Source organism: Lepidochelys kempii, chromosome 13, assembly GCF_965140265.1.
Source record: "Lepidochelys kempii isolate rLepKem1 chromosome 13, rLepKem1.hap2, whole genome shotgun sequence".
In the NCBI taxonomy this organism is placed as follows: Eukaryota; Metazoa; Chordata; order Testudines; family Cheloniidae; genus Lepidochelys; species Lepidochelys kempii.
Window position 1 is genome coordinate 31,378,492 of NC_133268.1, and position 16,669 is coordinate 31,395,160.

At 48.2% G+C, this 16,669-nt stretch overlaps 2 protein-coding genes across 20 annotated transcripts in view; both read left to right on the forward strand.

Annotated features, from left to right (window-relative positions):
• Positions 1-1,448, forward strand: part of LOC140897398 (fer-1-like protein 4) — a 160,462-nt gene extending 159,014 nt beyond the window's left edge. For all 6 annotated transcript variants that reach the window (XM_073310004.1, XM_073310005.1, XM_073310003.1 and 3 more), the window contains 3 exons: positions 71-168; positions 278-384; positions 1,343-1,448. In XM_073310004.1, coding sequence (XP_073166105.1) covers positions 71-168; positions 278-383 — 204 coding nt within the window. In that variant the 3' untranslated portion in view covers position 384; positions 1,343-1,448. The remainder of the gene's footprint in view (positions 1-70; positions 169-277; positions 385-1,342) is intronic.
• Positions 1,449-2,865: 1,417 nt separating this feature from the next.
• The window catches only part of MMP24 (matrix metallopeptidase 24), a 162,584-nt gene continuing 148,780 nt past the window's right edge, over positions 2,866-16,669 (forward strand). For 4 of the 14 annotated variants that reach the window (XM_073310034.1, XM_073310035.1, XM_073310036.1 and 1 more), the window contains exon 1: positions 7,659-7,749. Coding sequence is in view for 6 of the 14 variants with exons in the window: in XM_073310031.1 (XP_073166132.1) it covers positions 3,071-3,160; positions 7,601-7,749 (239 nt within the window). In the remaining 8 variants the exon portion in view is untranslated. Of the gene's footprint in view, positions 3,161-3,361; positions 3,924-7,600; positions 7,765-16,669 lie in introns of those variants that run through there. The other 10 variants (XM_073310037.1, XM_073310038.1, XM_073310031.1 and 7 more) reach the window with 9 other exon arrangements.

Consider the following 16,669-nt stretch of genomic DNA (forward strand, 5'->3'; position numbering starts at 1 on the left):
GGAAGCCCAAGGAATCCCAGCCTTCCTTGCTGCTGTGTCTGCCCTCTGACCCTCAGTCTCTCCTGCACAGTTTGAAGGAGGCTACCTGGTGTATGAGAATGAGGTGACCTTTATGCCTGAGGGGGTCCCAGCCACATCCCCCATCATCACCCGGGACTCATGGTACAGGTGAGGGCCAGCTCTAGGGCTGGGAGGGGTGTCCTGGCAGCCGATGGCAACTGGCTTGAGAGCTCCAAAGTTCCCACCCACCTGGCTTAGCCAGCATATCCCTCTGCAGGCTGACTCTGCGCTGCCGCTATCCCTTGACAGAGACGCTCTGGGTCTCGGCCCGGCGGCAGCTGGGGGAGGATGTGGCATCAGTGCCCCACCGACCTGTGGGTTGAGGTAAGTGACACCCGCCAGGCCCTGGGCACTTGCTTGGATCCATCCACCCAAGGGGCAGGCTTTCCTCAGTGCCCATACTCCTCTGTGGCCTGGGAAGGTGGCTCCCAGCCTAGGGAGCCGGGGACACCTGGGGCAGGGTATATCTGCCTCTGCTGCACTGCAGCTGGGAGCAAGCTAGCATGCTAGAAAATCGCCATGTGGCCGCTGCGGCTCTGGCGGAGACTAGCCCCGAGCTCAGAGCCAGTGGGTCAGGTGACGTGAGAGCGGAGCTCTTGTCCAAGCTGCAATGGCCACACGGCTGTTTTTAGCACACTAGCGTGAGTGGATCTAGCGCAAGTCTCCGCTCAGGCTGGGCGGCTCGCTCCCAGGTGCAGTGTAGACACTTCCAGAGCCCCCCTGGAGCTCTGCCCTGTTCAGGCAGGACTCCTGGAGAGTTAGGCACACAGAGGGTCGCGCTGCTCCATGCCCTGGTGTTTGCCTTGTAAGCCTCAGGAGGAGAGCCTAGCAGGGGAGGCCAGACAAGGTGTGAGCAGGTTGACTGGCCAGTCTCCTAGCTCTGCACTAGAGCGGGCCACTTCCTTCTCCCTGCACTGGAACTCTTCACGTGCTCCGCCCCGTCACCGCGAGCCACGCCTACCAGCTCCCTGACTGCAAGGAGTCAGGAGTGACACTTATTGGCTCGGCTCCCAGCATCCTCTGGGGCACAGGTCTGCCAGGCGGGGGTGCTAGTCTCCCACTCTGGGCTCCAAGGTGCAGTCACAAAGTTAGCCCCATGTCACAGCCTGACCTCCAGCAATCCGTATCAGTATCCCGCGGCAGGGTGCAGATGGCAGAGCCCTGAGAGTGGGTCCCATGGCCCCCACCAGCCTGGCAGTGCCCATCACTGTGCTGCTTCCTCCCATGCAGTCCCTGCAGCCCCAGGGCTGACCCCACTTTTTATCTGTCTCTTTCCTTGCAGGTGTGTGGGAATGGCAGACTCCAGGCCTAACTCATGGCCCTTGGGCCTGGCAGCACTGGGCAACTGGCTCCCAGCTCGCCAAGCTGTTAACAAAATAAACTCTCCTTGGGCCTCAGACCTTTGGCTCTAGTACCTTTTTTAATGAAGGTGAGGGGGGTGGCAAGGACCACCAGATATCTCCCCAAGCAAACAGGGTCATCGGGCTATAGAGGCTAGCAGGGTCAATCTCACCTTGACTCAGTGCACCGCATGGCTTGGAACACTTGGGACTCCATCTGCGCAAGGGGTTAACAAGCCAAGCCAGCTCTGAGCCCACCCATATGGCTGAGCCAACATCCCTGAGCTGACCAGAGCAGCCTCTACCTTGGGCTGCCCTGTACCAGGACTGGGGGTTGTCCAGAGCTCCTCATCTAGCTCTCTCCCTTGCAGTCTGACCGCAGCCATGGGGGTGGGGGGATGCAGAGTACCCACCCAGCCCTAGCTTTGCCTTAGCGGTGGGCCGGGGTAACTTCCTCAGTAGCTGCTGACACGAGCACTTAATGCCAGCTGGGGAGCAGTCAGAAGGGACCAATGCCTGACGGTGCAGGGGGAACTAAAGCTGTCCGTGTCCTGGGAAGTGCTTGGCACCGTACAAAGGCCAGGCCCCAGGGATGGCTGGGGCTGGGGAGAGGGGTGCTCCCAACCCCTAGCTCGTGCTTGGAGGGAGCAGGACTGGGGAGTGCTGTGTGCAGTTCGCCTGGGGGTTGTTTGGGGAAACTGTTTGCTCGTTCTCTGCATACTGGGGGCGTAGCTGGGCCATGGCCCCTGAGTAAGCACGGTGCCTTGCTAAGGCCGCTGGGCGCTCAGCCTTGGAGCTCTGATCAGCCCGTCTGTCTGACATCTCCCTGAGGCGACGTCTCCACGGCGCACCGCGTGTAGTGTACATGGAGCCCCACTGCAGTGAAAAGCACACCACAGCCCCCCAAGGGGGAGCTTACACACAGAGTTGCCAACTTCGTACTCCCACAAAATGGAACACCCGTGCCCCGCCCCCTCGGCCAGGCCCCGCCCACTGGCGCCCTTCCCCCCTCTCCGTCGCTCCCTCTCCCCACCCTCGCTCGTTCTCAGGGGGTTGGGGGGGGGAAGGGCTCCAGGCTGAGGCAGCGAGTTGGGATACGGGAGGGAGGGGTCTGGGATGGGGCCAGGGATGAGGGGTTTAGGATAGGGGAGGGGGCTCCGGTCTGGGGAGTGGAGCTGATGGGTTTGGGGTATGCGAGGGGGCTCCGGGCTGAGGCAGGGGGCTGGGGTGGGGCCAGAAATGAGGGGTTGGGTGGGGGCGGGGCAGGTGTTACGGGCGGTGGGGTGGGAGGGGGCGAGGCGGAGAGCGTGTTACGGGCAGTGGGGAGGGGTGGTGGGGGCGGGGCGGGTGTTAGGGGTGGTGGGGTCGGTAGTGGGGAGGGGACGGGGCGGGGCTAACTGGCAGTGGGAAGGGGGCGGGGCGAGGGTAACGGCTGTCGGGGGAATGGGCGGGGTGAGCGGCACGCTTTGTCCGTGTCCCCGCCCGGCGCCGGGCCCCGCGCGCACGCCACCCGTCCGTCATCCTCGCGCTGGTCGCGGAGGGGGCGAGGCGGCCCGGTCCCGCCCCGCCCCGCCCGGAGCTAGCGCGCAGGCGCAGAGCAGCGCGGCCGGCGGGCCCGGCAGGTGCGGTGGCCCCTCGGCGCGGCCCGAGCCGTGACGGCCCCTGCTGCCATGGAGGGCCGCTGGGGCCTCGCCAGGGCCTGCTGCTCCCTGCTGGCCGCGCTCTGCGCCCTGCGCTGGGCCGACGCCAGCAGCGGCCGGGTAGGTGCTGACCGAGCGGGCCTGAGGCCATCGAGCGGGGTGAGGGAGAGGGGTCCGGGGCTCCCCCTCGCCGGTCAGGGGAGAGTGAGCCCGGGGGGAGCCGGGGCCCGCCGTCCCTCGGCGGGGAGGGGAGTTAGCTCTGGCGGGGCGTGGGGGCGCCGGCGCCGTCTGGGGCGCAGGCTGAGGGTGTTGCGATGATGCCGGTAGGCGCTAGGTGGTGGGGGCCGATCCCAGGGGGACTGGCTGGGTGGTTCTGTTCCCGGGGGTCCGGGAACTGGGGTGGCCAATGGGCTCTCTCAGCATTTTTGAATCTGCCCTGGAAAAGTTGGTGTTTCCTTCATGGGAAGAAATTGAGAGAGAACTAATGGAAAAGGATGATTCCCCCCCCCCCCGTGTGATTTACTTTGTGCGGGTAGTTGCTTGAAGGTATTTTAGGACAGGATGTGAGGAATTGGGGTTAATTTCTCAGCTGGTTAAGTACTTTAGGTTAGTACTGCTTTGATCGTAAAAAAATATTTCTATTTCTATGTTTTTGTACGTATGGGAGTATAGGAGAATGTATTTTACAGCAGTGGTTCTCAACCAGGGAGGGGTACGTGTATTGCTGGGGGTACACAGAAGTCTTCCAGGAGGTACATCAACTCCTCTAGATAGCTGCCTAGTTTTATAATAGGTATATGAAAAGCACTAGCAAACTCAGTACAAAGTAGAATGTCGGACAGACAATGACTTGTTTATACTGCTCTATGCTATATACTGAAATGTAAGTACATTATTTATATTCCAGTTGACTTATTTTATGATTATATGGTAAAAAGGAGAAAGTAATCAATTTTTCAGTAACAGTGTGCTGTGACACTTTTATATTTTTGTCTGATTTTATAAGCAAGTAGTTTCTTAGTGAGGTGAAACTTGAGGGTATGCAAGACAAATCCAACTTGTGAAAGGGGTACAGTGGTCTGGAAAGCTTGAGAGTCACTGTTTCAGAGAATAGCTAGAGAGGCAAGGTAGGTGAAGTAATCTCTTTTGTTGCAGCAACATTGCATAGAACAGAGGATATGTTTTTTTCAAAATGTTTTGCTAATGAGAGGCCTAGCACTCATAGTTGAAGTTCGTAGCTCCTGACACTTACTTTGCGCTCTTTTGAATGTCCGATTGCTTATTTAGGGGACTAAGTGGAAGAATAGCTTTTTTGCACTTTTTCCCATTCTGGTGTGAGGAAGAACTTCTTCATAAAATATCCACAAGGTCACATATTATCCTCCTTTAATTCTGTCCTTAAAGCTTTTTTTTGCTTGGAAAACTACAGAAAAGTCAAGAAAAAACTGCTGTGCTCAAACAGCTGCTTATAATGTTGATTGTACTTGTCTTATTTTCTTGTATATGCCTCCTTTGTTTGTATCGACCTATGATCATTCATCTTATATTCATTTTATGTAGCTCTCTGGGGTAGGGACTCTCTCTTCAGTTAGCTGTTTGTGCAGTGCCCAGTATAATAAATACAGGATCGCTAGTGTTGCCACAACATAAGTAGTAAATAATAATAATAAAACCACCCTAATTTCTCACTACTCCATTGATTTACAGGCATGTCCCTTTCTGTCAATTATTGGATGTTTCTCCTCTCTGTTTTCATTGAAGCCATTAGGTTTTTCCCTCAGTTACAGACTAGGAGCTTTTTCTTCCCTGCCACCGTTATGGTCTGTGACTGCATTCTCCCTGATTGTCTCCTACCTCATCTTTATCCACCAGTGTTTGCTGTAGTCGGTGGGCACTCTTTATGGTTTGGGGGAGACTTGGAAATGATGCATTACAGCAGCTCTCTTTGGCTTTTAATGGGACCATACAGGTTTGGTGTACTTGTAATAGCATTGCAGGTCAGTGTACAGAGACGGGTGCTGAAGTAGAAATCTGTGTCCTGTGTGCTTTTTGAAATCATGCTGTAAACCTGTATAGAACTGAACATAATATGATGGGAATTGGGCAAGAACCTTTCCTGTGTTTCGGGGCTTGGTCATTCTGTGATGTGGAAAAGATGGATATCCCCACACTGTACTTTGTTGGGTGGAGGGGGAATGCATATATGGGGCTGGAGCCTGCAGCAGCAGGGAGTAGAGCAGGGTCTCCTGCGTTGAGATGGAGACTGATGTTGGGGTAGGTTGTAGGGTTATAAAATAACACCCGTTGAGGGATGTGGAATGGTGCGTATGCCTCCGTATTTGTATGGGGAGAATGAGGCAGTATAGGATGGGAGAACTGCATGCTGCTACACTGTTGAAAGGGGTTGGTGTGGAATGCGAGAGGTCTGCTGGGTATTGAGCACAGGATATGGGAAACAAGGGTTCCTGGTTGGCACAGGCTGGAGGAGACAAGGGATGCCACGACAGGGGGTGTGTGGTTGGTGTGTTTTTTTTTTAAGGCTGGGAGAGCGCGAGACCATAGACCATGTCATAGATGGTACAGCAAGGTGTGATTCCCTGCATTGTGAAAAGTTGAAGGGGGTTCTTGGGACATGGTTGCCAGTAGTTCAAGGCTTTAGGGAAGCTTGGGGAGTGTTATATCAGGGTGGGTAGAGAGTTCAGGATGAAGTTGCTTGTCCGACTTGGGTTGCGGGAATATAATATTATGTAGGTTGGCACAATGTAAGCTGGTGGCATTTGGGAGCTGTATAGTCTGGGGAATATTTAGGGACTCCTTACTGGGGTGGTTCAGGAAGGACTGGATCTCTGCAGAGGAGATTGGGGCAAGGGCGTTCTTGCATCATCAGGGTAAGGTCACTGCGGGGTAGGGTAAGCTGGGGGCCTTTAAGTAATGGGGTTGGGTTGGTGAGCTTTATTTCAGAGAGAGACAGGATGAAGAGATGGGGGACCACAGGCGATGACTTATTGTTCCCCATGGGTGCTCCACCCAAAGTCCTGTCCCCACTCCACCCCTTCCTGTGAGGCCCACTGCTTGTTGCTCTGCTGTCCCCTGAGCACCTCCCACCAGTTGCTGAACAGCTGTTCGGCGGTACCGCTAAACAGTTGTGGCTGGTGGGTGCTGAGAACTCCCTATTTTTTTTTCCATGGGTGCTTGATTCCTGGAGTACCTATGGAGTTGGCACCTATGCTGGTGACTTTCAGAAATTCAGTCTGTGCGGTAAAGATAGTTGGGAAGTACCTTTCTTACAGGAGACAGGTGAGGTGTCTACTCGCTGATAGGTTGGACAAATTTGCCCTCTGCTTTTTATGGCCTCTAGGAAGCAGTGAATAGCCATACTGTAGTGCACTGTAGCCATGCCCCAACACTGGGGCTAGGAGCAGTGCAGGGCGTAGAGCCCTTATCCTTTCTCTGCACCAACTGGAAAGTCCTCTGTACATAGAACATTCTCAGTACAGAGAATGTTTCTGTTGCATGACAGATCCTTAGTATAAGTGAGAGTTGGGGGCCTTTAAAAGCTTAAAATCCTCCTTTAGTTTTAGTTGGAATAGAAAATATTTTGTCATTAGGAGATATATCAACTTTATTCCAAAGACAGAACAGAAATATTTATTTAACACTTGTCTTTTCTGCGTCATTGTCCGCTTTGCCATCTGTACCATTGTCAGGACTCCTTTTGTTCCTGATGTGTTTAAAACAAAATTCTCCTTTATCCTGTTGGCCATGGACACGTCATTTAAATCTTTAGCAGGTCTTATCAATTTCCTACATTTCTTAACTTGTATTTTATATTCATATTTGCCTCCCCTTTTTTTCCATTTGTTATCTGTCTGCAGCTTTCATATTCTGTCTTAGCCCAAGATGGTTTTTAACTGAAGTAAAAAAAAAAAAAAATCATCATGATGGAGAAACTGTGACTCTAAGAACATCTAAAGTGTTCTTAAACAACTCCCCATTTTTGTTCACACTTTTCTATTTAATTTTTTTCTCTGTCAATTTTGTTAGTTACTTTTAGCTTTGAGAAACTGGTCCATGTAAAGTACAGTGTCACTTAAATGCTCTAGAAAATTTTATCTTAAATCTAGTCATTGAAGTGTCAAGTGGGATGTTACTCCTGCTTAAAGTGCAAATCACAAAGCATCTTTAGTTAAGGAGTTGCTACCAATGTCTCCATAGTAAGCAAGACATGCTAACAAGTCATTTGTGTGCTAACTGGCTAAATTTGCAACAAATATTATTCATAATGAATAATTCACCATCACTAATGGAAAGTTTGCATAGTGCTTACCCTCAAAATAGTTGATTTTAACCGGTGCAATTAACCCATTACTCTCGGACACAAATTCACTACGTCAGTCAAGACAAAAAAAATGAAGAGGAAAAGAGGCAATACATTTCTACAATTCAGTGGTCACATAAAAATGTTTCCAGTTTAAAATGTTTAAAGGAACAATTTTTTATATATAAACTTCAAAACTGACTACATTATAATTAATGCTTTCTACTTCTCATGTTTTTCAGAGTTGGCTAAAAGCATACGGCTATTTGCTTCCCTCTGAAAGCCGAATGTCTGCCCTGCACTCAGGAAAAGCTATGCAGTCTGCAGTTGCCACTATGCAACAATTTTATGGGATCCCAGTAACAGGAGTGTTGGATCAGACAACTATTGAGTAAGATTTACAAAGGTTATTTTGTGTTTATATTCTAGACACATCTTAATATAACATTCTCTGTGCCAAAATCCTCTGTGATTAAATAGTTATACATGACAGATGTTTGCTTGAAATGGGATTCCCAGGGGAATCTAGAATTTTTCTGTTGCAAACAGTTCTGTTTGTAAGTAGAGAAAATATCTATCCCCTGTACTAAAATCCTTTAAGTCCCAAGGAGGAATGGGAAGGTAGAAACCAACTGCAGCGTGTGTTTTGCAGGGTTGTGCTTTTTCTCTTGTTAGAGGCCTTCGTCCTGAATTAGTAGGTTTTTACTTTAGGGAAATGTATTGTTGGAGTTCTCTTGGAGCTCAGAGAAGTCAGTGTTAGCTGCTTTGAGACTCCAGTTTTGAGTCAGGTGGAGTGTTCTGATTCACTTATGGTCTATACTGAGATTTGCCGCAGTTTGGGAGTTGAATCTATACAGAAGCCTGCTCCAGCCTCATGGGCTTACACTCACTCCAAGTTCTAATTTAGCTCAAGTTAAAGGAGCTTATTCCAGTTTGCAGAGTTGGGAGACTGAGGGCCAGAATCAGGTGCTTTTCTGTCCTTGTAGGAGAGTTTACAAAGGGGTATTTCCTATGAATCTGTTATGGGAAGTCATGTAATTTACTTAACTTTCTGTGGGATCTTAATGTAAAAAATATACTTTTCTAGACTTGTAACAGAATCCTGAGTGTCTTATGCTTTTTCTGCCTCCTCCCCCCCCCCCCCCCCCCTTCACTGCACTTAATCTATGCCATAGCTCACATGTAATGAACGCTGTCTGACAAAAATAAGCCTGTCCCTTTCCAGCAGGCTTTGGAAACCACTCTCTATCTCTGTGGGAGGCAGCCATCTTACAATTACCTCCTCTCTTATTATTGTTCACTGCCAAGCTCCAGTCTAGCTGAGAGTCCTTCCTCCATGACTGGTATATAGGCCTATGCAAACTACTTTAGAAGGGCTCACAGCATGAGTGGGAGAAAACAGAATCTCCTAAACAGGAGAAAACAAACCCTTGCAAACTAAGGTGTAGATATGGAGGGTGGGTTTTGAGATAACAACCTGAGGATAGGTTTCAGAATAGCGGCCCTGTTAGTTTGTATTCGCAAAAAGAAAAGGAGTACTTGTGGCACCTTAGAGACTAACAAATTTATTTGAGCATAAGCTTTTGTGAGCTACAGCTCACTTCGTTGGATGCATTCAGTGGAAAATACAGTGAGGAGATTTTATATACACAGAGAACATGAAACAATGAGTGTTACCATACACACTGTAACCAGAGTGATCAGTTAAGGTGAGCTATTACCAGGAGGAGAGTGGGGGGGGGGGGGGGGGAAGGAAGAGGGACCTTTTGTAGTGATAATCAAGGTGGGCCATTTCCAGCAGTTGACAAGAACATTAGGGGGGGAAATAAACAAGGGGAAATAGTTTATACTGCTCAAAATTGTGCATCAAAGTACTGTGTGTAGATCTGTACTGCTTTGTTGAGATGTTGTTCGGCAAACAAGAATCAGGACTATTTTTTTTTGGGAGGGGGGGGTCCCCTGCTCCTCTCCTTGTAGGTCTGTCAACTCAACAGTGACTGACTGTGTTAACGCACAGAATTTTTACCAGTCTAGGGACTAAAATAAAGAGTTTCTATGCTATCAAAAGGCTTATAACAGTAAACAAGGAAAATTGTATAATTCATAACTTTGTGCAGATACAATTTTAAATTTTGAGCTGTCGAGTGTGTAACAATATATAGGAAGCCTTAAGAGACAGAACTTGTTCTCTTTACATAGGCGTTTCAGGAAGGGGTATAAGAGTAACACAGGAAGCAAGAATGGGATTGGGGTGCCACAGAGCTGAAGCATGACTATGATGTCTAGAGATCCCAATAAAAGTTCAAGGCCCTGTTGTGCTGCATGCTGTACAGACAACTACGCAAATTACATCTTCTGTCACCTTCACATCAGACTTCACCAGGAGGCATTCCCTGTCTCCATAGCAACTGGAGTCAGACCAGATCTTTGCTCTATGCAGGAGTTTAGGGCCGCCCTCCAGGAAGAACTCGCCAGAATTGTCTGCCTCTAGACTCTCTCAGACCGCAGACTCTAAGGGCTCCCTTTGGAGCAGAACTTTTCACAAGATTTGAAAAATATTTTAAACTAAATATCTCCCCGGACCTGCCTGCATTGCCGACTATAAGGATGTGAATTGCAGGGCCCACTAAAATCTTGTGTTGTAACTGCCCAATGTAGTCCCTGCTAGCATGAATTGAAAGTACTTAATTTGTGTTAATGTAGTCAGTCCCCCTGAATCATGGAGGAAGGCAAGGATCACACACACCTTCCTCCCCAAAAGCAGCTAGGAGAAAGAAATCCCTGCTCCCAGCCAGCAAGTAGGCAAGGGTCATGCAGAGACATGTTATTAGCCAGGATGAGCAGGAATGGTGTCCCTAGCGTCTGTTTGCCAGAAGCTGGGAATGGGCAACAGGGGATGGATCACTTGATTATCACCTCTTCTGTTCATTCCCTCCGAAGCACCTGGCATTGGGCACTGTTGGCAGACAGGATACTGGGCTAGATGAATCTTCAGTCTGATCCAATATGGCCATTATGTTCTTATGTTGTTCCCGTCAGTGCCAGGTCATCCTGCAGGTCTTCGGAAAGTAGTGTGTCATTTGTTTCCAATAGCAACAGCCCTGGGCCCCTCCTCATTCTGTGCAGTCAGTCTCCACGCAGCAGGGAGAAGATTCAGAGTGATTCACATTCCCTTCCGCAAGGAAGGCTTCGTTTTCCTTTTCTGGCTTCCAAGAGGCCCACAGAAGGTTATAAAATGGCTGCTCTTTTCTTTATATGCAGGGTACAAGTCTGTCCTTTCGGTCTCTCTGGTAATGCTCCCATGGTGTTGCCAGTTCTCATGATTTTATTGAGAATCTTGCAACTTTTGGCGTATTTCTTAAAGTTCAAGCTGCTAGAATCAAGATATTGCCTGAGAATCTCAGCTTTAATTTAAAATAATTATCTAGTCTTTATAATTGTGGAGAAAAGCTTGGGAACATAAAGCAAGTGCCACCTTAAGGCTCAGAAACCAGAAAGCAAAGAAGAACCTCAAACTTCTTGTTAAGCCAACCTCATGATTTTTGGGGCATCACTCATTTTTAAACACTTGAGGTTAGCAAAACTGTTCCAGCCCTCATAAGGTCTCTCCCCATCCCACAATCCTCCACCTCAGTGATAGGTAAAGGAGAATTATTGTTGACAGAGAGAGTACAAATCTTAGTTCTCTTGTAAAATCAAACTCTTCTATTGCCTTCAAAGCTCCCCTTGAAGTCTTAAAATCTACTGCAATACTCCTCTCTTGAAGAGCACCTTAAAGTTGAGGCTTTGAACAAGATACTTCAGATTATCAACCAAGGCTATGTCTACACTACAGACCTTACAGCGGCACAGCTGTATCGCTGCAGCTGTGCCGCTGTATGGTCTCCAGTGTAACCGCTAACCACCCTGTGCTGGCAGGAGTGAGCTCTCCTGCTGGCATAATTAAACCACCCCCAACGAGAGGCTGTAGCTATATTGGTGAGAGAACGTCTCCTGTTGACACAAGTGCTTTTGTTGGTGAAATTTTTGTTGGTTAAGAGTGTGTTTTTCACACCCATGACTGACAAAAGTGCTAGTGTAGACATAGCCTAAGTGTTTGTTTTTTTTGTTTTTTTTTCTCTCCAAGAGTTAAGTGTAAATGGGGATCTAACTTTGCAGGCTAGATCACTTTGGGAGAGAGGCATATTGGTTCGGTGACATTGCAGTTAGTCTCAAACTAAAGCTGTCATGGCCAAATATGATTTCATTAATTGTGGGGAAACTCCTTGCATTTGTGGAACACTTACCAGAAACACAAAAGGAGCAGTTTCAGGCCATTGCCAGAGAGGGTCAGTTAGTAGCCAGAATGGCACTATAGACTGCATTGGATGCAGCCGATACAACGGCCTGCTCAGTCTCCACAGCTGTGGTCATGAGGTGGGCTTCTTGCTTACACCTTTCCGGGTTGCCCAAAGAGCTGTAGATGACGGTGGAAGATCTACTGTTTGAAGAGCCCAAGCTCTTTGTGGGGAAGACAAACTCTTCTCTCCACACCTTAAAGGCCACATTATGCTTCCTGGGAATCTACATTGCAGGACAAAAGAGAAGATACAGCTCATAGCCACAGCACAGGTCACAACCTCCTCAATACCCACCATCTCAGTGCTTTTATGAGCCGCAGCGTAAGAGGCCCAGGGTTCAAAAGTGGAAGCAGTCAGTGTCTCAATCCGTGACCTCTCAGACCACCTCTTTTAAGAACTTTTGACAAATTGGTCGAGGGCCCAAACTACTATATCTTGCAACATCGGCTGCTATCTATACACCTCTCGTGCCCCTTCGGAAGTCATCTGGCCCTCTTTCACAGCAGTTGGGAGAATATCACCTCTGACAGATGGGTCTTGGAGATTATTTCAAAGGGTTATAGCATTCAGTTCACGTCCCTCCGCCATTCCCACCCTTCTTCCCCTTTTCTATTTAGGGACCCTTCTCACGAGAACCTACTTCGCCAGGAAGTAGATAATCTATTATGTCTAGGGGCCATAGAACCAGTCCCGGACCAACTCAGAGGCAAAGGGTTTTACTTCTATTATTTCCTGATCCCCATGGCGAAGAGAGGTTGGATGCCCATTCTTGATCTAAGGGCATTAAACAAATACATGGAGGCGCAGAAGGTCAAGATGATCATGCTAGCAGCCATTATTCAAGCTCTAGAGCAAGGAGATTGGTTTTCAGCCTTTGACCTAGAAGTTGCCTACTTCCACATATTGATATGACTGTTGCACAGGAAATTTCTTTCAAGCAGGACATTTATCAGTCCAGGGTACTCCCATTTGGCCTCTCATCTGCACCCAGCATATTCTTCAAGGTTCTCTCCATTGTAGCGGTGCACCTGTGAACATCAGGAATTATCTACCCATACTGAGACAATTGCCTCCTCAGGGCTCCCTCGTTCAAGGAGACTGTATGAGCCATCCAGACTGCCATGCGCACGTTTGCACAGCTGGGCCTATAGCTCAACTTACAGAAATCAACACTGATGTCAATACAGCAACTAGCGTTTATCGGCGCTGACTTTGACATAGTACAAACCAGATCTTTCCTCCCACTGCACAGACTCGCCACATTTCCGAGTCTCAGAGAGACATTTCAGGCCAGCCCTCAAACGTTGGCCAGCAACTGCCTGCAGCTGCTAGGTTATATGGCAGCATGCATCTTCATCACCCCAAATGCCCAGATATTCATAAGGTATCTTCAGATGTGGCTCAGTTCTGTCTGTTACCCAAACAGGGGCACACTAACCAAACTATCACTGCCTTCCATGGTATAGCACTCCCTGGACTGGTGAAGAGTCCCATTCAACATTCAAGAAGGCATTCCATTTGTGCAACTGTTACCGATAATGATTCTAACGACATATGCCTCCCTAATAGGCTGGGGAGCTCACCTACACGACTTCCAGGTTCAAGGCAAGTGGTCTTCCACAGAAGCGACCCTCCATATCAGTCTTTTGGAGCTAAGGGCAGTCAGGAATGCCTGTCCACACTTTCTGCCATTCATCAAAAACACCCACACAAAGGTCATGATGGACAATAAGACCTGTATGTTTTACATAAATCTCTGGGGACAGGGCCAGATCTCCCTCCCTCTGCAGGAAGCACTCAAACTTTGGAATTGTGGTGTATCCATCACAACATGCTCATCTCAGCCGTCTGTTTACCAGGGATACAGAACATGACAGCCCACAGTCTGTTGGAATTTTTCTCATGACCAGGAATGGGAACTGAACTTCAAGGTTCTTCGAGACGTATTCGCCCTTTGGGGAACCCCGACTACTCTTCGCTACTTACTGGAACAAGAAATGTCCTCGTTAGTGCTCCAAGGCTGACCTGCGGAAACAGTCGCTGGGAGACACCCTCATCCTCCCATGGGATTGGGACCTCTTGTATGCCTTTCCCCCGTTTCCTCTTCTATCCAAGGTCCTGTTGAAAATTTGAAGAGGCAAGAGTTATTCTGATTTCCTCCTCTTGGCCATGACAAGTCTGGTTCCCTTACCTGACACAGATGGCAATATGTCCTCTGGTTCCTCTTCGGCCCATTCCTCAGCTGCTCTCTCAAATGACAGGTTGATCCTTTACCCCAGCCTGCAGGTCCTCCGCCCCCACGCTTGGGTCCTCTTTGGTTCCAAGACTTTCACCTCACAAGAGCATTCTACCTTTAAGACATGTTGCTCCACAGCTGAAAGTCTGCCGCTTGACATACTTACCCACAAAAATGGAAAATATTCCAAGTTTGGTGTCATTCTAAGCACGTAGACCTAGCCTCATCCTCCTTCCCACTCTGTTTTTACACTACATTTCAGACCTCAAGAGGTCAAAACTCTAAGCTCCCTTAAGGTAGATCTCACAGCCATAATGACTTTCCACCATCAAGTAGACGGATACTTTGTTTGCTCACCAGCTGATGTGTAGATTCCTTAAGGAGATGAGAATCTCTTCCCACATGTGAGACTACCTGCTCCACCCTGGGATCTTAACCCAGTTCTCAGAGCCTTGACTAGGTCTTCCTGTGAGCCAGTGGCAATTTACTCTGTCATACACCTGTCCATGAAGACAGCATTGCTAATTGCCATCACCTCAGCTAGGCGCATAGGAGAAATAGTGGCCCTAATGGCACACCTACCATACACAGTCTTTTCTAAAGACAAAGTAACTCTGAGGCCGTATCCCATGTTTTTCCCTAAAGTTGCCACCACTTTCTATATGAAATCAACAGAGCCATCTTCCTGTTTTTTGTGTGTTTTTTCTGCTCTCTCCCCCTACAGGGACATGCATCTCGAAGAACCAATGTTACTGCACAAGCTCTGTAACTTCCTCTTCTGTTTGACAAGGCCTGTTTTCTATAAAACCATGTTGACTGCCATGAATTAAATGATAGGAATATAATTTAAAATTGAATCTCATATCAGCTTTTCCATTAGTTTTCCTGGTGTTGATGTCGGGCTAACTAGTCTGTAGTTACCTAAGTCATCCTATTTGTCCTTTTTGAACATTGGCACGATATTAGCACTTTTCTGGTCTTCTGGAATTCCACTGGGTATTCCAAGATTTATTATAAATTAATACCAGTGGGCCAGTGATCTCCTCAGACAACATTTAGGATTCGTAGGTGCAAATTATTTGGGCCTGCTGATTTTAATTTTTTTTATAACTACTAGGTGTGGCCTAACATCCTTTGTTACTAGGGGCCTGGAAAGTATCATAGAATCATAGTATATCAGGGTTGGAAGGGACCTCAGGAGGACATCTAGTCCAACCCCCTGCTCAAAGCAGGACCGATCCACAATTAAATCATCCCAGCCAGGGCTTTGTCAAGCCTGACCTTGACAGAAGAAGGAGTAATGGTCTCAAGTTGCAGTGGGGGAGGTTTAGGTTGAATATTAGGAAAAACTTTTTCACTAGGAGGGTGGTGAAACACTGGAATGCGTTACCTAGGGAGGTGGTGGAATCTCCTTCCTTTGAGGTTTTTAAGGACAGGCTTGATAAAACTCTGGCTGGGATGATTTAGTTGGGGATTGGTCCTACTTTGAGAAGGGGGTTGGACTAGATGACCTCCTGAGATCCCTTCCAACCCTGATGTTCTGTGAAAGCTGACAAAGGAACCCTATGGCTCTGAGAGTCTCTTTATTACAATGACCACATAGGTTTCTGCTTGGAGCAGGATTTTCTATTTCCTGGAGGACTGGCTTGCTTCAACCACAGACCAGTGCACCAGGGACATAGTGAGTCCCATGAGTTACGGGCTCCACCTTATCTGTTTTTCATCCACTGTCTCTTGTTGAATGACTGCATAAAGCACATTCTAATCTAGAACAAGATTTCTCACCTCCTGGTTATGGGAGTAATATGGAGCATTCCCTGAGATTTTTAGAGTTATACTTAATCTTTATTTCTCAAAAGTGTACAAAGGGAATCCATACCATTCTAGATCTCAAAAGGCTCAACAAGTGGATGAAGAACATGAAATTCCATATGGAGACCATAACTTCTATAGTGTCATCCCTGTCCCAGGGGGATTTTCTGACTTTAATGGATCTGGCAGATGCACACCTCCATGTTCCAGTCAGACTGTCATCACAGGTTCTTAAGATTTGTCTAGGCAGGAAGCAGCATCAATATTGGCTCTTCCATTTGCCTTGTTCTCAGTCCCATGGGTTTTCACAAAGATGGTGGTGGTAATCATAGCCAGACTCGGGTAACTGGATCCACCTGTGCACCTTCGTGGATGACACCTTAATCAGAGCTCTATCCCTTGCAACAGCACACAGAACTGGTCTCTGATTTTGGACTCTTACGGGTATATGGCTTTATTGTCAATATCAAGAAAAGCTCTTTGATTTCTTCCACCAAAATAATCCACTTGGGGATGGACAGAGACACCTCATTAGCAAGGATTTATCAATCTCTAGGAAGGTTCCAGAAGATTCAGTATCTCCTCTTTCTGTTTCGGAGCTGCAAGAGGACATCATAGCACTGAGCCTTCAGCTATTAAGCCTCCTAGTAACATGCAGACAGATCGCTCCATGGATGCAATTACACATCGGGTGCTTTCTAAGCTACGTCCTAGAAGCATGGGACAGCTCCCCAGAATGCAGGAAAGATCAAGTAAAGATTCTGTCACAGGTGACCAACTCCTGAAATGGCAAATGTGTGGTCATATGCTTTCCAGATCCCTTGGTCCTCACAACCGATGCCAGCCCTGGAGGGCTGCGGAGCACACCTGGGGCAGAATCTGGAAGAAAGGACACATAGCATAAACCTCTCAGAAATAAAAGC